The sequence below is a fragment of the Hyperolius riggenbachi genome, chromosome 8, assembly GCF_040937935.1.
Source record: "Hyperolius riggenbachi isolate aHypRig1 chromosome 8, aHypRig1.pri, whole genome shotgun sequence".
NCBI classification, from domain to species: Eukaryota; Metazoa; Chordata; class Amphibia; order Anura; family Hyperoliidae; genus Hyperolius; species Hyperolius riggenbachi.
In genome coordinates this window covers 225,542,713-225,562,206 of record NC_090653.1, presented here as the reverse complement: position 1 = coordinate 225,562,206, position 19,494 = coordinate 225,542,713, and the positions used below count along the sequence as shown (strand labels likewise).

Genomic DNA, 19,494 nt, shown 5'->3' with positions numbered 1-19,494 from the left:
GAGCAAAAACGCTCAGGAAACGGTACAGGCAGCGATTTGCTGAGCGGAAACGAACCGCTCAGATGTGAACTCTCTCATAGGGAATCATTGCACAAGCGCTTTCAGGGTGATTTTGAAAATCACGGGCGCTTAAGAAAAAAATGAAAAAGCCCTCGGTGTGAACAAGCCCTCAAAGTATTCTTGCACCAGCATACACATATGTGCGAACCGACCCTGCTAATTTACTGCAGTTCCTGTACCAAAGTAAACCGCTAATTTGTTTTTAAGACCACTTCATGCTGACAGAAAATCATGTAAGCTTCCAGCGTGCAAGCAGATTGTATTTCCATGACACATAAAGACATCGTGTTTTTGACATGTAATGGATTTGGACATTCAGTGGGATTAATATTTAAAATGCATACCTCCTTTATAAAAATGCCCTTCAAACCAACCTTTTTCAAGCCCCTTGCCGGCCAATCAGTTCATTTAGGCATCGTTACTGTTGGCTACACTCGGCACCGCCATAGCCTGCAATGTAAATTTGCTGATATGGTGTGTGGTCCTTCAAACCAACCTTTTTCAAGCCCCTTGCCGGCCAATCGGTTCATTTAGGTATTGTTACTGTCGGCTACACCCGGCACCACTATAGACTGCGATGTAAATTTGCTGATGTGGTGTGATGGTGCTTTACTTGGTAGCCGGAGACAGGCTAAGTCAAGCTCTGGATATTGCTTCCCGAGTTCAGCTATGATTAGCTGAGCTTTGGATATTGGCTAATGTTAGGCATTGATGGTGGGGAGGGGGGATGCTAGGCGTACATAGGGGGGCTTAATGTTAGAATCTAGAGTGTGTACAGCAGCCCCGATGTGTCTCTTAGTGTGGCAGATCATCTTGGCCAAGTGCACTGGTCTTCTCCTTGTCGCTTCCCACTTGAAGCTGCTCCATTGTTTGCTGCACTGTCATCTCCCCTCCCCCTTTTTATAACAACAGAACAATACAGCACTCAGCCCCAAACTATCCCTTGAGATATCGAGTCCCGATTCCTATCACTTCAGATGGGCAGTGAGTGGCATCTATTTCCACAAATGCAGTTTACCTTTCAACACTTCCTCTTTTGGTATAGACTTAATAACCGTTTTTGGCTAGACATGAGTTGTAATCTTCTATGGAAAGTGCTGTGGGAAACGTATCAGACCATACATTGTAATAAAGATACAATAATAGAAATAATAATTAGAGAAACTCCCTAATTTGTATTTTCTAGAACAACCATAAAACTGTGCTGAGGTAAAGCTTGAATTTGTCAGACTTCCTCTCGCTGCAGCGGAACCGGAAAGAAGACAGATGACACAAATACTGTAGAAGCTGTTTGAGTTTCGTTAGACTACAGATAATGGTTGTGAACTCACTTTTCAGGTGCTCACAATTTGAGAAGTGTTGGTTTACTGAAATGTGTACAGAGCAGAACCGTAAAGATAAAGAGGCCCTGTGAAAGGCCAAGATGTAAATTAAGCAATTGAAGAGGAACTGAAGTGAAAATAACGTAAGGAAATAAAATTGCTTCCTTTTTTACAATATTCATTTATAAATGATTTATTCAGTGTTTGTCCATTGTAAATCCTCGAAATTGAGTCTGGGAGACACAGACAGATGTACAAACCCAGGGGGGGGGGGGGGAGAGAATATCACAACACTGTGAGCAGAACACCCTCAAGGACGAGAATCACTTCCAGCTGCCCTGCCCCAAATATACTGCAACCAGGGAAACCTTCAAGAAATTGATGGAACTATTTCCAGACATTAGAGGATGAGAGAAAACTCTACATTCTACTAGGAGTAGAGGAATCCACAGTCCATTTCTCCTCTCCTGCCCTGTGTCCATCTCTCTCCTCTCCTGCCCTTCATCCATTTCTCCTCTTCAGTCCTGCATCCATCTCTCTCTTCTCTTGCCCTGTGTCCATCTCACCTCTCCAGCCTTGACTCCACTGCTTTCTTCTCCTGTCCTGCATCTAACTGTCCCACATCTAACTCTCTTCTCTCATGCCATGCATCCACCTCTCTCTTCTCTCTTACCACGTGTCCATCTCTTTTCTCCTGCCTTGTGTCCATTTCTCTTCTTCTGCCTTGTGTCCATCTCTCGCCTCCTAGCCTGTGTCGGCCTGTGTCTATCTCTTTTCTTGCCTGCCCTGTGTCCATGTCTACTCTCCTGCCCTTTGCCCTTTGCTAATTTCTCCTCTCCTGCCCTGACTCCATGTGTTTCTTCTCCTGTCCCACATCCAACTCTTTCCACCTTTCTCCCCTCCAGCCCCGCACTCATCCCTTTGTAGGCCTGCCTTTGGGATGCTGGTATTATGGCCGCACTGTATGTACTGGGGGGAATCATGGCTGCAATGGATGGTATGCAAGAGCATTATGGCTGCATTTGTTCTGTGGGAACATGACAGCAGCATTTGTCCTATGTAATGGTTTTTAAAGGGAAGCTTAAGTGACATGTAACATGATGAGATAGACATGTGTATGTACAGTGCCAAGCACACAAATAACTATGCTGTGTTCCTTTTCTTCTTTCTCTGTCTGAAAGGGATATTATTCAGCTACTAGTTTACTTAACCACTTAACGACCGCCCCCAGCCGATGGGCGGCGGCAAAGACCGGTCCCAAACGACCGCAATACGCCCATCGGCGGGGGCGGCTGCGGGAGTGGCTATGCGGCGATCGCGTCATTCGTGACGCGATCAGCCGCCGGGGACTGGCTCCGCCCCCCGTTCGCCGTAACCCGCCGGCCGTTCGGAAGCGCCGGCGGGTTACTGGCATCCGGATCGCCGCTGCAACAGTGTATAATAGGCTTTGTAATGTATACAAAGCCTATTATACTGGCTGCCTCCTGCCCTGGTGGTCCCAGTGTCCGAGGGACCACCAGGGCAGGCTGCAGCCACCCTAGTCTGCACCCAAGCACACTGATTTCCCCCCCCCTGCCCCCTGATCGCCCACAGCACCCCTCAGACCCCCCCCCCTGCCCACCCCCCAGACCACTGTTTGCACCCAGTCACCCCCCTAATCACCCATCAATCACTCCCTGTCACTATCTGTCAACGCTATTTTTTTTTTAAGTCCCTAATCTGCCCCCTACTCCCTCCTGATCACCCCCCCACCCCTCAGATTCTCCCCAGACCCCCCCCCAGACCCCCCCCCGTGTACTGTATGCATCTATCCCCCCTGATCACCTGTCAATCACCTGTCAATCACCTGTCAATCACCCGTCAATCACCCCCTGTCACTGCCACCCATCAATCAGCCCCTGACCTGCCCCTTGCGGGCAATCTGATCACCCCCCCACACCAATAGATCGCCCGCAGATCCGACATCAGATCACCTCCCAAATCCATTGTTTACATCTATTCTCTCCTCTAAACACCCACTAATTACCCATCAATCACCCCCTATCACCACCTGTCACTGTTACCCATCAGATTAGACCCTAATCTGCCCCTTGCGGGCACCCAATCACCTGCCCACACGCTCAGATTGCCCTCAGACCCCCCCCCCTTATCAATTCGCCCGTGCAATATTTACATCTGTTCTCCCCTGTAATAACCCACTGATTACCTGTCAATCACCCATCAATCACCCCCTGTCACTGCCACCCATCAATCACCCCCTGTCACTGCCACCCATCAATCAGCCCCTAACCTGCCCCTTGCGGGCAATCTGATCACCCACCCACACCAATAGATCGCCCGCAGATCCGACATCAGATCACCTCCCAAATCCATTGTTTACATCTATTCTCTCCTCTAAACACCCACTAATTACCCATCAATCACCCCCTATCACCACCTGTCACTGTTACCCATCAGATTAGACCCTAATCTGCCCCTTGCGGGCACCCAATCACCTGCCCACACGCTCAGATTGCCCTCAGACCCCCCCCCCTTATCAATTCGCCCGTGCAATATTTACATCTGTTCTCCCCTGTAATAACCCACTGATTACCTGTCAATCACCCATCAATCACCCCCTGTCACTGCCACCCATCAATCACCCCCTGTCACTGCCACCCATCAATCAGCCCCTAACCTGCCCCTTGCGGGCAATCTGATCACCCACCCACACCAATAGATCGCCCGCAGATCCGACATCAGATCACCTCCCAAATCCATTGTTTACATCTATTCTCTCCTCTAAACACCCACTAATTACCCATCAATCACCCCCTATCACCACCTGTCACTGTTACCCATCAGATTAGACCCTAATCTGCCCCTTGCGGGCACCCAATCACCTGCCCACACGCTCAGATTGCCCTCAGACCCCCCCCCCCTTATCAATTCGCCCGTGCAATATTTACATCTGTTCTCCCCTGTAATAACCCACTGATTACCTGTCAATCACCCATCAATCACCCCCTGTCACTGCCACCCATCAATCGCCCCCTGTCACTGCCACCCATCAATCAGCCCCTAACCTGCCCCTTGCGGGCAATCTGATCACCCACCCACACCAATAGATCGCCCGCAGATCCGACATCAGATCACCTCCCAAATCCATTGTTTACATCTATTCTCTCCTCTAAACACCCACTAATTACCCATCAATCACCCCCTATCACCACCTGTCACTGTTACCCATCAGATTAGACCCTAATCTGCCCCTTGCGGGCACCCAATCACCCGCCCACACCTCAGAACGCCCTCAGACCCCAGCCCTGATCACCTCGCCAGTGCATTGCTTGCATCTATTTCCCCCCTCTAATCACACCTTGAGACACCCATCAATCACCTCCTGTCACCCCCTAGCACACCTACCCATCAGATCAGGCCCTAATTTGCCCCGTGTGGGCTCCTGATCACTCGGCCAAACCCTCAGATCCCCCTCAGACCCCCTTCCGATCACCTCCCCAGTGCATTGATTGCATCTATTTTCCCCTCTAACCGCCCCCTGAGACACCCATCAATCACCTCCTGTCACCCCCCTAGCACTCCTATCCATCAGATCAGGCCCAATACATCCTGTCATCTAAGAGTCCACCCTGCTTATGACCGATTCCACAAAATTTGCCCCCTCATAGACCACCTGTCATCAAAATTTGCAGATGCTTATACCCCTGAACAGTCATTTTGAGAAATTTGGTTTCCAGACTACTCACAGTTTTGGGCCCGTAAAATGCCAGGGCAGTATAGGAACCCCACAAGTGACCCCATTTTAGAAAGAAGACACCCCAAGGTATTCTGTTAGGTGTATGATGAGTTCATAGAATATTTTATTTTTTGTCAAAAGTTAGCGGAAATTGGATTGTTATTGTTTTTTTCACAAAGTGTCATTTTTCACTAACTTGTGAGAAAAAATAAAATCTTCTATGAACTCACCATACCCCTAACGGAATACCTTGGGGTGTCTTCTTTCTAAAATGGGGTCACTTGTGGGGTTCCTATACTGCCCTGGCATTTTAGGGGCCCTAAACCGTGAGGAGTAGTCTAGAAAACAAATGCCTCAAAATGACCTGTGAATAGGACGTTGGGCCCCTTAGCGCACCTAGGCTGCAAAAAAGTGTCACACATGTGGTATCGCCATACTCAGGAGAAGTAGTATAATGTGTTTTGTGGTGTATTTTTACACATACCCATGCTGGGTGGGAGAAATCTCTCTGTAAATGGACAATTGTGTGTAAAACAAATAAAAAAATGTGTCATTTACAGAGATATTTCTCCCACCCAGCATGGTTATATGTAAAAATACACCACAAAACACATTATACTACTTCTTCTGAGTACGGCGATACCACATGTGTGACACTTTTTTGCAGCCTAACTGTGCTAAGGGGCCCAAAGTCCAATGAGTACCTTTAGGATTTCACAGGTCATTTTGAGACATTTGGGTTCAAGACTACTCCTCACGGTTTAGGGCCCCTAAAATGCCAGGGCAGTATAGGAACCCCACAAGTGACCCCATTTTAGAAAGAAGACACCCCAAGGTATTCTTTTAGGTGTATGATGAGTTCATAGAAGATTTTATTTTTTGTCACAAGTTAGCGGAAATTGATATGTATTGTTTTTTTTTTCACAAAGTGTCATTTTCCGCTAACTTGTGACAAAAAAAAAAATCTTCTATGAACTCACCATACTCCTAACAGAATACCTTGGGGTGTCTTCTTTCTAAAATGGGGTCACTTGTGGGGTTCCTATACTGCCCTGGCATTTTAGGGGCCCTAAACCGTGAGGAGTAGTCTAGAATCCAAATGCCTCAAAATGACCTGTGAATAGGACGTTAGGCCCCTTAGCGCACCTAGGTTGCAAAAAAGTGTCACACATGTGGTATCGCCGTACTCAGAAGAAGTAGTATAATGTGTTTTGGGGTGTATTTTTATACATACCCATGCTGGGTGGGAGAAATCTCTCTGTAAATGGACAATTGTGTGTAAAAAAAATCAAATAATTGTCATTTACAGAGATATTTCTCCCACCCAGCATGGGTATGTGTAAAAATACACCCCAAAACACATTATACTACTTCTCCTGAGTACGGCGGTACCACATGTGTGGCACTTTTTTGCACCCTAAGTGCGCTAAGGGGCCCAAAGTCCAATGAGTACCTTTAGGATTTCACAGGTCATTTTGCCACATTTGGTTTCAAGACTACTCCTCACGGTTTAGGGCCCCTAAAATGCCAGGGCAGTATAGGAACCCCACAAATGACTCCATTTTAGAAAGAAGACACCCCAAGGTATTCCGTTAGGAGAATGGCGAGTTCATAGAAGATTTTATTTTTTGTCACAAGTTAGCGGAAAATGACACTTTGTGAAAAAAAACAATTAAAATCAATTTCCGCTAACTTGTGACAAAAAAAAAAAATCTTCTATGAACTCACCATACATCTAACGGAATACCTTGGGGTGTCTTCTTTCTAAAATGGGGTAATTTGTGGGGTTCCTATACTGTCCTGGCATTTTAGGGGCCCTAAACCGTGAGGAGTAGTCTTGAAACGAAATTTCTCAAAATGACCTGTGAAATCCTAAAGGTACTCATTGGACTTTGGGCCCCTTAGCGCAGTTAGGGTGCAAAAAAGTGCCACACATGTGGTATCGCCGTACTCAGGAGAAGTAGTATAATGTGTTTTGGGGTGTATTTTTCCACATACCCATGCTGAGTGGGAGAAATATCTCTATAAATAGACAATTGTGTGTAAAAAAAATAAAAAAATTGTCATTTACGGAGATATTTCTCCCACCCAGCATGTGTATGTGTAAAAATACACCCCAAAACACATTATACTACTTTTCCTGAGTACGGCAATACCACATGTGTGGCACTTTTTTGCGGCCTAACTGCGCTAAGGGGCCCAAAGTCCAATGAGCATCTTTAGGCTTTACAGGGGTGCTTACAATTAGGCACCCCCCAAATGCCAGGACAGTAAACACACCCCACAAATGACCCCATTCTGGAAAGTAGACACTTCAAGGTATTCAGAGAGGAGCATAGTGAGTCCGTGGCAGATTTCATTTTTTTTTGTCGCAAGTTAGAAGAAATGGAAACTTTTTTTTTTTTTTTTTTTTTGTCACAAACTGTCATTTTCCGCTAACTTGTGACAAAAAATAAAATCTTCTATGAACTCACCATGCCTCTCACTGAATACTTTGGGATGTCTTCTTTCCAAAATGGGGTCATTTGGGGGGTATTTGTACTATCCTGGAATTTTAGCCCCTCATGAAACATGACAGGTGCGCAGAAAAGTCAGAGATGCTTGAAAATGGGAAAATTCACTTTTGGCACCATAGTTTGTAAACGCTATAACTTTTACCCAATCCAATAAATATACACTGAATGTTTTTTTTTTTATCAAAGACATGTAGCAGAATAACTTTCGCGCTCAAATGTATAGGAAATTTTACTTTATTTGAAAAATGTCAGCACAGAAAGTTAAAAAAGTCATTTTTTTGACAAAATTCATGTCTTTTTTGATGAATATAATAAAAAGTAAAACTCGCAGCAGCAATCAAATAGCATCAAAAGAAAGCTGTATTAGTGACAAGAAAAGGAGGTAAAATTCATTTAGGTGGTAGGTTGTATGACCGAGCAATAAACCGTGAAAGCTGCAGTGGTCTGAATGGAGAAAAAGGCTCTGGTCCTTAAGGGGCGAAAAGACTGTGGTCCCGAAGTGGTTAAGCCTGTTTAAAAACGGGCTCTAGGTAGTGAAATTACCGCTGCCAGTCAGTGCGCATTCCCACCGCTCCGCGCGCACCCGCCCGCCGCGAGCGTGTACACGGCCGCCCTGCTCCCGGCCCAACCTAACGGCTGCCTGTACTGCGCACAAGATTATAGCAAGACTACAGCATCCCCCGCTAATAAGGAATTACAGCCATAAAATACTCTCCAGGCAGAGAACTGGGCTTCTGAGAGCAGGGGATCGATAAAAAGGTCAACAATTCATATATTTTAGCACTCTGAGACACAGGGCAGACTGTTTCATTGAGCAGAGACAAAAGAATGAATCTACTTTTTTAAGTTTTTAAATATAACATAAAACTGTGGCATATCTAAAAGTCATGTTTAGGAGTAGGAGGATAGATACAATTGTTTATCTCGTCATTTTATTATAAGTTTCACTTTAAACTCAGTTTCTTTTCATTGAAATGTTTTCGCTTTAGTTATCAGCATAAACGATTGCATCAGTTTGCATAAACACATGAAATAGCAGTTCAATGTCAGCACAGTTACAATGTTGGGTCCCCCATTTATGTAAGAGGGCCCAGGTGCGAGCAATGGCAGCAATGTTGTCCCATTTCAGGATGACAAACAACAGTCAGCATTCCTGCTTCCCACAGCGCAAGAACACTCCAATCACTATGGTAGAGCAAGTGACGTATGGTCCAGTGTTAGTTGTGGAGCAGAAATGCAGACATCAAACCAAAAAATGATTTGAGTGAGACCTTTAACCATTTAAGTACCAGCGGTCTATGCCACCTTAAGGACCAGAGACCACTGGTACAGAAACAGAGGAATACAGACGAATATTGACGAATCGCAGCACTTACCCACCGCAACCGCCGTACGTCGGGAACCTGGGCGACCCACTCTGCCGTCTCTATGACGGCAGAGTTCCTGTGAGGCTTTCATCGGCTCCTGAGCCTGTCTTTCAATGTAAGTCAATGGGAGCGGCTTACATTGAAAGACAGGGCCAGGAGGGAGCGACGGCGGGAGCGACGGATGCGCGCAGCAGCGGCTAATTGAAATCTACGCCCTGCCAGCCAGGTGACCACTAAAACAGGGCGTAGATTTCAATTAGCTTGGTAATAAAGTAGTTAATGACTGTACATGGTTAATTGCAAGCTTTCAAAACGTTACATTAAAGGGGCACTACAGCGAAAAACTGAAATTTAAAATATGTGCAAACATAGACAAATAAGAAGTACGTTTTTTCCAAAGTAAAATGAGCCATAAATTACTTTTCTCCTATAATGCTGTCACTTACAGTAGGCAGTAGAAATCTGACAGAAGTGACAGGTTTTGGACTAGTCCATCTCTTCATAGGGGATTCTTAGCAAGGCTTTTATTCTTTATAAAGATATTCCCTAAAAATGATTTAAACAATGATACTGGCCAGCTTCCCTGCTCCCTACACAGTATTTTTGGCAGTTGGACAAAGAAACTGCCATGCACTGAGTGCTTTTGAAAATAAATATATCCCTGAGAATCCCCTATAAAGAGATGGACTAGTCCAAAACCTGTCGCTTCTGTCAGATTTCTACAGCCTACTGTAAGTGACAGCAATATAGGAGAAAAGTAATTTATGGCTCATTTTACTCTGGAAAAAAATGTACTTCTTATTTGTATATGTTTGCACATATTTTAAATTTTACAGCTTTTAGCTGTAGTGCCCCTTTAAGTTTCTTCTTCAGGAATTACTGTATACAGAACTGGATCAGAACCGTACAACAGTAAATGTAACATACAGAGACTTGTATTTGATATCCGATATCACACAGCTTTACATTTCAAAGGAGGTAAAACTGTGTGACATCAAGTATGATTGAGCCCACAGAATCATATATAAGTCTCTGAATGTTACATTCACTGTTCTAAGATTTAGTCCGATTACAAGTTTTGTATAATGCCTGAAGAAGAAACTTAACCACTTCAGCCCGAGAGCAATTTTCACATATAGGTGCTGCTCCCATTCATTTGCCAATAACTTTATTACTCCTTATCACAACTAAATGATCTATATATTGTTTTTTTCAGGACAAATTCGGCTTTTAGTGTGTGTTCATTTTGTTTAATAATCACCTTATTTTCTATGCATTTTAAAGGGAAAATAAGGGAAAAAGATGAAAAAAACAATCTATTTCTCCATTTACATCCATTATAGCTTTAAATTAAACAGTACTGACCATAAGTTAAACCCACTAATTTTATTTGCTCATCCATCCTGGTTATTGCAACATTTAGATTATGTTCCTAGCACAATGTATGGAGAGAATATTGTATTTGGAAATAAAGGTGTCTTTTCTGTTTTGTGTTTTTTGCTTTCTCATTGTACACTGTCAATGATTACAAGGCCTTATTTTGAAAAATAATAGTAATATACCCTTATGGCATACATATTTAAAAAGCCAGGTTCCTAAGGTAACAATATATGTTGTTTCTTTCATATTCTGTCACTTTGTTTTCATTTTACAAGTCTTTTATTTTGGTACAGAATATGCAAAAATGTAATTTCTTTTGATTCAGTTTGTGACTAAAAAAAATACAGGAGACATGCGCCTCAACCCTAAAACTCTTTAAACTCTATTCTACTACTTATCACGGTTAAAATGATACCACATAGGTCTCTTGTAGTGTTGCTAAAACTTTCCCAAGTTTGATCATAATTCTGAAAATGACTTTTTATATTTGATTGAGTTTGTCCCTACCTATTTTTCATGTGACGTGGTTCACAGGTTTTAGACACACCAAAATGGATTCCACAACTCGTCACGGTTAAAATGATACCACATGTGCCTCATTTAGTAGCAAACTGGTGGTGCACTCTCCACAACTACACTGGACAAATATATTTGTCCAGTTGGGCTTAAGTGGTTAAAGATAATCTGTAAGGAAAAAAGTGCCCCTATGGGGTACTTAGCTCGGGAGCAGAAGCCTCTGGATGGAGGAAGGGGGAAGCCTCATTAGCATCCAGAGGGTTCCCCTTGCCAAGGTAAGTATCCCCCAAGGGCTCTTTTTTTCTTACAGGTCCTCTTTAACGTCTCAAAAACTTGCAATTAACCATCTACAGTTAGTCATTAAAGGTATCACTGGAATCAACATTTGTTGGTTTGATGTCTGAATTTCAAATCACTAGTAGCTTTGATGGTTGTAATGGGAGTGTACGAAAGACATCCCCCTATAAACCATCGTAATGCAAAGAAAGGAAGCGCCCACATGACACGACACTTATAGGGCTTGCTGCACTGTACTCACCCCCTGCAACTCTGACATCAGCTTCATCAAATCCTCATGCTGCTGAGATCCAATATCTTTACTCTGTGGGGGAGAAAAATACAATGCTCAATTCTCAGCATAACACCCTGCAAATAGATATGTCACTAATTATGCAAATGTAGCATTAAGCTCTGGCACAGTTCCTAATGCAAAACTTTACATCAGCATCTGTAAGAGGAATAGCGATATAGATTTAGATGGCAGAAGACAGTATGGAGCTATGCGAATGTGTATGAGTGGAAATAGAGGAAGAGAGAAAGGGAAGAACACACACAATAACTTGAAAAAAGGGAAGTAGAGGTCTCACCCTGAACCACCTAAATTCTTCCCAAAACGGACTTTGGCCTCAATTCACTAAGATCATGCTAGAGATAATAAGGCAAGAGAAAACTTACCTCCACACGTGAGAGAGTTATCTTACCTCTTCATTCCTTAAGTTACCTCTCCTGTAGTTAATTTACCTCCTCTGTAGTTATTTTCAAACGCAGTTAATTAACAGCCTGTCTTTAACTCTGGAGTTATTTTAAGGATTAGAGAGTTAATTTAAAGACAGAAGAGTTAACTTTAGGCTTGCCTGAGGTAAAAGGTTTCCTGAATACTACATGCCTTATCACCATGGTAACAACTCTAGAAGAGTTATTAAAGACAGGAGATAAGTTTAGTGAATTGAGGCCTATGGCCTCAATTCACTAAGATCATGCTGGAGATAATAAGGCAAGAGAAAACTTACCTCCACACAGTGAGAGAGTTATCTTATCTCTTCATTCCTTAAGTTACCTCCTCTGTAGTTAATTTACCCCCTCTGTAGTTAACCACCTTAGCGGTATGGACGAGCTCAGCTCGTCCATTACCGCCAGAGGGTGCCGCTCAGGCCCTGCTGGGCCGATTTTAATGAAATAAAGTGCAGCACACGCAGCCGGCACTTTGCCAGCCGCGTGTGCTGCCTGATCGCCACCGCTCTGCGGCGATCCGCCGTGAGCAGCGGCGAAAGAGGGTCCCCCCAGCCGCCTGAGCCCTGCGCAGCCGGAACAAATAGTTCCGGCCAGCGCTAAGGGCTGGATCGGAGGCGGCTGACGTCAGGACGTCGGCTGACATCCATGACGTCACTCCGCTCGTGGCCATGGCGATGAAGTAAGCAAAACACGGAAGGCCGCTCATTGCGGCCTTCCGTGTTACTTTTGGCCGCCGGAGGCGATCAGAAGAACGCCTCCGGAGCGCCCTCTAGTGGGCTTTCATGCAGCCAACTTTCAGTTGGCTGCATGAAATAGTTTTTTTTTTATTTTAAAAAAACCCTCCCGCAGCCACCCTGGCGATCTTAATAGAACGCCAGGGTGGTTAAGTTACCTCCTCTGTAGTTAATTTACCTCCTCTGTAGTTAATTTACCTCCTCTGTAGTTATTTTCACATGCAGTTAATTAACAGCCTGTCTTTAACTCTGGAGTTATTTTAAGGATTGGAGAGTTAACTTTAGGTTTGCCTGAGGTAAAATGTTTCCTGAATACTACAGCTGGATAGTGTAATGGTTAAGGGCTCTGCCTCTGACATGGGAGACCAGGGTTCGAATCTCGGCTCTGCCTGTTCAGTAAGCCAGCAGCTATTCAGTAGGAGACCTTAGGCAAGTCTCCCTAACATTGCTACTGCCTATAGAGCGCGTCCTAGTGGCTGCAGCTCTGGCGCTTTGAGTCCGCCAGGAGAAAAGCGCGATATAAATGTTCTGTGTTTGTTTGTTTGTTTGTTATCACCATGGTAACAACTCTAGAAGAGTTATTAAAGACAGGAGATAATCTTAGTGAATTGAGGCCAATATCTGTCCAAGGCCACACCTATTTTTAAAGAGATTCCATAATCAAGTGCTTGATATTCCCACTGTCAAGTGAATAAAAAGTGGACCTGAACTCTTGTTCAGGACAGAAGGAAAACAGAGAGAAATGCAACCTGTATGTACTGTATTTAGAGAGTTTAGCCTGCCTAATTCCCCCTCATCAAAGACAATAAATCAGTTAGGGCATAGTTCCCCAACCCTGTCCTCAAGACTCACCAACAAGCACCTGTTTTGCAGAAAACCACAAACATGCACAGGTGAGGTAATTAGTGTCTCAGCAGAGCTGATTACCTACCTCTGTGGGTTTCCACAAAACATGCACTGTTGGTGGGCCTTGAAGACAGGGTTGGGGAACACTGAGTTAGGGGAATTAAACAATACAGGGAAAGAATGGCAAATCAGGGTATTTCGCCAGAGCTGGGCAACGTCATAGCAGCAATGCTATGCTGCGAGCCTCGCGTATCAGTAATTCGGGATCTGGCAGCTGCCAGACCCCGAATTACATCTCCCTCCGAGTTGCAACAACTCAGAGGGGGGAATAATGTTTAACGCCGCCAAAGGGTTTAGCGGCAGCAGGGAGAGCCATCATTCGGCTCCCCCTGCGCCGAACTGCCTGGCGCCAAGACGTCATGTATTCAAGAATAGGGTGTTAGAATAAAGTTTACTGCCTTATTTGAAGAGGAGTGTAGGCTCTTCTTTCACTTTACTTCCAATGAAACTGTTGCAGTGAGGTCTCCCGCTTATCTCCCCAACCCTTTACAAGGAAAAGAACAGGAAGACAGCTGAGCAGCGTGTCGGTACTGTGATTTTTTCAGCCGACAGGAATTTATACTGTGTGCACATTATACACACATTAACCCTGATTTACTAAGCTGTGATGCTTCACTGTGCCTTACCATGATATTCCCTCCATCACCACAAAGGATGATGGCAAACCCAGCAATATGCAGAGATCCTTGGCTTCCAGTGCTAAATAGAAGTAACCCAGAGTACTGTGTGACTTTATATTTCTATGCCTGCACTATTAGCCTTTATTTATATGGCTATATACAAATATTCAACTTTTATCACCCCAAATGTTCAGTGTGCCATTTTACTGACATGTAATTGGGTTCCCTGATGAGCAGCCCACCATGTTCTATGAGCGGGCCAAGTAGGGGTTAACCCTCCTGGCGGTATAAAAAATTCCGCCAGGAGGCAGCGCAGCAGTTTTTTTTTTTAAATCATGTAGCGAGCCCAGGGCTCGCTACATGATAGCCGCTGCTCAGCGGCATCCCCCCGCCCACTTCGATCAGGAAATCCCGTCGTGACGTCATTGGGAGTCCCGATCCACCCCTCGGCGCTGCCTGGCACTGATTGGCCAGGCAGCGCACGGGGTCTGGGGGGGGGGGGCACGCGCCGCGACAGATAGCGGAGATCGAGCGCGGGACAGCGGCGATCGGTGTGCTGACGCAGCTAGCAAAGTGCTAGCTGCGTCCAGCAAAAAAAAAATTAAGTAAATCGGCCCAGTAGGGCCTGAGAAAACCTCCTGCGCGGCTTACCCCGAACTACGTTCGGGGTTACCGCCAGGAAAGTTAATAGAATGGCGTGAGTAGTGTAAAGTGTCAATTTACTTTTGAAGCAACCTAAACAGAATCTGTTACAACCTCGTGAACCCCTCCACTAGTTAACGTACGTGTGGTGTGCGGCATAATTCGAGGTTTCCGAATAACAAACCCAAATTTGGAATCCAACACTACTCCCCAGGAAAAAAGAAGGGAACACCGAGAGCCCAATATAGTGTAGTATGTACAATAATGGGTATATAAATGAATATACTCTCTGCGAGAGGCGCTTATCGTGACCTTGAGACTGTACTGTGTGTACTCCTATTTGTTATTGCCTGAAGAAGCGGGAATATACCTGCGAAACGCGTTGCACTGTTTATTGGAGTATATAAATAAACTTGTTTCTATTAAAATTGACAGTATTATGTCTACTTTGGGGAGATGAGTCCACCACTGCCTCCCGAGGAATTTTAAACCTTTTAATACATTTTATTCTTTTGGCGCCTCTGTTCTCCTTACTACTCCCCACGGTTTGTTTTCTACAATGCACAGCATTACAGAAGATGTTGGCGTAATAGAAATAAAAAATATTAGTAACCTCATGGTATAGGTAATCTGCTGCACAAAGCAGGAGCTTATTTTAACACACCTGGACTAATACAGTCACTGAAAGAGAATTTGGACATATTCTCTGTAAGGGAACCTGTGATATAACTGTGTTTTACTTGCGCATCTTTTACAAAACCATCACTTTAAATAAACCAACATTTAACATGGCTTTAACATGGCTAACCAATAGGCTTCCTATTACTTTTGGGCAATTTACTGTGCTAAAGAGCGATGGAGAAATTGGAAAATCTCCATCACGTGGGCAGGGGAAGATGTGACAGGCGGACAGCAGCTGCACAGTGTTATGCTGCATTGAGTGGTACAACATTAGTGGTTCAATCAATTCTCACCTAGATTTCAGGGGTAATTTAATGGAGATCAAGTAAACAAGGCAGTAGAATTGATCAGTACTGAAGATTAATTTACAACTGGAAAGAGATCAATCAATTGCCATACTGGGCCATTATCGACCAGTCTGCAACTGCCCAAAGCAAGCTTAAATAGGATTTGCCATTAATCTTTGCAATTTATAGAACTGAACTGAAGAAATTGCCCTTTTCTCATTAAAGAACAACTGTCCTTCTGTAAATCCCACTTACGTATAGAGCTTTTAGTCAGCAACAATAGAAAGCTTTTCAGAGGTCTCTCATCAAAGTCTAGGTGAAAAAAATGCTTTGTTTATAAACTTCTGTAACAACGTGTGTCAGTGTTGGGGAAAGAAGGGTAGCAGAGCTGTACCATGTAGATAGGTTTCACTTTCACTGTTACTATTCACAGAGGAATGATTTACTGTTTGTGTCTGCCCTGCTTTCTGACAGATCATGTGAGACACTGCTTTCTGACAGATCATGTGAGAACAGCTGAGGGATTTATTAGATACAGAGAAGGATCTAAAAAGAAGGACCTGTACTTTTCCTTACTTGGATGCTTCCCCACCCCCTATTCAAAATTAACTCTTCCTGGCTGTAAACTCTGTTTACACTGCATGAGAGAGAGAGAGAGAGAGAGAGAGAGAGAGAGAGACAGAGACAGAGACAGAAACACACAGAGCTGCAGCTGATGAGTTATTTACACTATTTGAAGCTATATTTCTGTTTTCTAACATTCTGAAGAGATTCCAGTGACAGTATTAAAGAGAACCCGAGGTGGGTTTGAAGAATATTATCTGCATACAGAGGCTGGATCTGCCCATACAGCCCAGCCTCTGTTGCTATCCCAACCCCCCCTAAGGTCCCCCTGCACTCTGCAATCCCTCATAAATCACAGCCACGCTGCTGACAAACAGCTTGTCAGAGCTGGCTGTGTTTATCTGTATAGTGTCAGTCTGCTGCTCTTCCCGCCTCCTGCAGAACTCCGGTCCCCGCCTGCATCCCTTCCCTCCCTGCTGATTGGAGGGAAGGGATGGGGGCAGGGACCGGAGCTCTGCAGGAGGCGGGGGAGCAGCTGAGACTGACACTACAGATGTAAACACAGCCTCACAGCACGGCTGTGATTTATGAGGGATTGCAGAGTGCAGGGGGACCTTAGGGGGGGTTGGGATAGCAACAGAGGCTGGGCTGTCTAGGCAGATCCAGCCTCTGTATGCAGATAACATTCTTTAAACACACCTCGGGTTCTCTTTAAAGTCAGTGATGAAGACTGTTACTGTATGCTGAATGTTCTGGACACAGTCCTTCACAGTAATGCCCACAGTAAAAACTGTTCTCTGTAAATGTCATATTTTCTTCACACAAGAAATGAAAAGATGAAAAAAGATGTTATATTGCTATTTGTTAATAATTACTGGAAATATATGTAGCATTTATAATTTTAGTTAACTCGAATAGTTGTCTTTTAATAGAGCAGATTAACTTAAAGCAACACATTTCCACATTCCCCCATAGATTCTGAAAACCCTGGTCCTGCATAGACTTAAAAGTCATGCCAGTCCTTCCAAATATGAAGAGAGGGAAGTTATGGGATGACAGACAAGGGGAAATGACCACAGTAATTTGACATGGATATAAATACAGAGAGCTGGTTAGTTGAGAAGAAAGGAAAGGTTGTCCACTGAAGCTAGAAGCCAAGTTCTAACCTTCTTGGTGAGGCGGGCGAGGTCCTCTCCAATATGTGCAAGGCGGGGGATGAGGTGGGTGGTGTAAACATCGCTGAGGGCTGCATAGTCTCGGCTTTCCTGACGTGTATGGTTTAGAAGCATGTACCAGCAGTTCACAGGAGACAAGAGGTGTTGTTCTTTCCTGAAGAAGCAGGAGTTGGGTTAATAAAAAACAAGCTATCATACATAAGCAACTATGTTTAGTGGCACCAAAATCTGTTGCCCTTTAAATACAAAGTTAGTGCAGCATGCAGAGTCCTCTAAACCCTAGGTTCTCAACGTGTGGTACGCGTACCCCAGGGGGTACTTCTGATGGTTTCAGGGGGTACTCGGGCTTGATATACTTAATCAAGAAAACCAAATTTAGAGTTTTAGAAAATGATAAATCTTATTTAAACATCACCAAATTAGTGTTTTAGCTAATTAAAAGCAATAGTAAATGCTTGGAAATGGTTTAGAACCAATTATCAAGTATTATGATTAAATATATATTTGTCAAGGAGTACTTGTGATAATGTTTTCTAAGCTACGGGGGTACTTGGTGAGTACAGGGTTTTAGAAGGGGTACATACCAATAAAATGTTGAGAAACACTGCTCTAAACAGATCTACTACAGTACAAAGGAGCATTAAGCTTATTTAGCAATGTAGCCAGTACTCATTATACGTTTGTACTGTACATGCACTATTATTATTGATTTACATAGTAGCACCATCGTCTGTGGTGCTGTACAAATACCATATTTCCCAGCGTATAAGATGACCCCCCCCCCATTTTTCTATTTAAAATATAGACTTTGGGATATACTCTCCATATAAGAATACCCCTCTTCCAATGCACACCAAATAAAAATTAAAAAAACATCGTATACTGGTGCTATACTGTATGTGATACCCAGTTTATAACAGTATACAGGCAATTGACTGGTTGGATTGGTCAACTCTCCCTAAGCGGACTGATCAGCTCTCCTGGTCTCCCTGTGTATCAGAGCGGTATAGAAGAATAGATCGCGCTGTGCCCATTAAACACTCCTCTTTCACCCTTCTAGCCCACCCTTGTATCCTATTTACCTCCTTCTCTGCCTCTCAGATCTTGCACATGTGCGCCTGCATTCCTCAGCAGTGAGATCTGAGAGGTGGTAACAGGCTAGAGCGTATCACCTGACATCAATGACACCCAGCGTATAAGACAACCCCTGACTTTTCAGAAGATTTTCAAGGGTTAAAAAGTAGTCTTATATGCCAGAATATACAGTACATTTCTTACAAATCAAAAATATCAAAACTTATAGACTATCTTGAAATAAACACACATGGAAGAGTTGGTAATCAAATACTGCAATATCAATACATTAAAACCTTGTATTGAGATTAACTTAATTTAAGAGCGCTTTGCAATACATGCAAACATTTCTATGAAATTTCAATGTGATATACTGTACAAGCTCTGTCTTGATATACAAGCACAACACATCATCATAACCGAGCCGATGGTTCTTCTCCCTTTGGCACAGCAGGATTGTTCTTACTCTGAGTGTAGGGAATGTAAAATCTCACATTTTCATGAAACCCTCAAAAAAAGGAAAAAGCAACTGTCATTGGATAAGTTCCTTGCTAAAGCCACACAAAACAAATGTTTGGGGCGAGCCAACAGATAGCAGTTATTCTGTCAGTAATAGTGAAAGTCTTGTCTACATTTGTACTTTATACAGTACTGTGTATTAACTATTTTTCTATAAATGTTTTTGGATTGTGGAACAAATCTTCCTGAGTTTCCATTAACCCTTATGGGGAAAGTTGCTTTGATGTAAGAGTGCTTTGGATTACAAGCATGTTTCTGGAATGAATTATGCTCGCAAACCGAGGTTCCACTGTATATGAAAGGAGAGAAGGCCCTGACCATTTGAGTAGTTTAATGGGTTAAGGGGCGGACACAGGAGCTATAATAGAGAGTGTTGAAACGTAT

The 19,494-nt window shown here is 43.8% G+C and overlaps 1 protein-coding gene across 3 annotated transcripts in view; it reads right to left on the bottom strand.

The window, feature by feature from the left end:
* LOC137527601 (rho GTPase-activating protein 4-like) overlaps positions 1 to 19,494 on the bottom strand; it is a 222,363-nt gene that overhangs the window by 70,393 nt on the left and 132,476 nt on the right. For all 3 annotated transcript variants that reach the window (XR_011023188.1, XM_068248223.1, XM_068248224.1), the window contains exons 3-4: positions 17,509 to 17,671; positions 11,436 to 11,498 (exon numbers count right to left, since the gene is read on the bottom strand). Coding sequence is in view for 2 of the 3 variants with exons in the window: in XM_068248223.1 (XP_068104324.1) it covers positions 11,436 to 11,498; positions 17,509 to 17,671 (226 nt within the window). In the remaining variant the exon portion in view is untranslated. The remainder of the gene's footprint in view (positions 1 to 11,435; positions 11,499 to 17,508; positions 17,672 to 19,494) is intronic.